Source organism: Penaeus monodon, chromosome 19 (assembly GCF_015228065.2).
Source record: "Penaeus monodon isolate SGIC_2016 chromosome 19, NSTDA_Pmon_1, whole genome shotgun sequence".
NCBI lineage: Eukaryota > Metazoa > Arthropoda > Malacostraca > Decapoda > Penaeidae > Penaeus > Penaeus monodon.
The window spans coordinates 31,775,541-31,775,859 of NC_051404.1; the positions used below are offsets into that span (position 1 = coordinate 31,775,541).

The 319-nt window shown below is 42.3% G+C and overlaps 1 protein-coding gene across 1 annotated transcript in view; it reads left to right on the top strand.

Moving 5' to 3' along the window:
* Nucleotides 1-319, top strand: part of LOC119585385 (eIF-2-alpha kinase GCN2-like) — a gene marked incomplete in the record, with an annotated part of 28,307 nt that overhangs the window by 2,491 nt on the left and 25,497 nt on the right. Inside the window, 1 exon segment of the mRNA XM_037934051.1 lies at nt 40-209. Within this exon segment, the coding sequence (XP_037789979.1) occupies nt 40-209 (170 nt within the window).

The following is a 319-nucleotide window of genomic DNA, read 5'->3' on the forward strand; positions in this document are numbered from 1 at the left end:
TGACTAAGAAAGAAAAACTGCAACTTATGATCCTTTCAGAGTGCTTACTGTGAAGAATTCAGCGACTTAAGAGAGCAAGATGTTTGGAATGTATACCGTGCACCTGACGTTCGTGTGCGATTGGGACCACATCACTCGCAAGGGGGAACGCTACACGACCATGTTTGGGTTGTTCTCCGAATAAAAACAAGTGACAGCTACCCCCACAAGTGAGTTCTCATTCTGGGTAATGGAAAATGTGGTGACTGTTATTGGAATTGCCTTTTCAGTGATCTTTAGTTGTAATGGACCTCTGTTCATGGTATCATTCAGATATTAT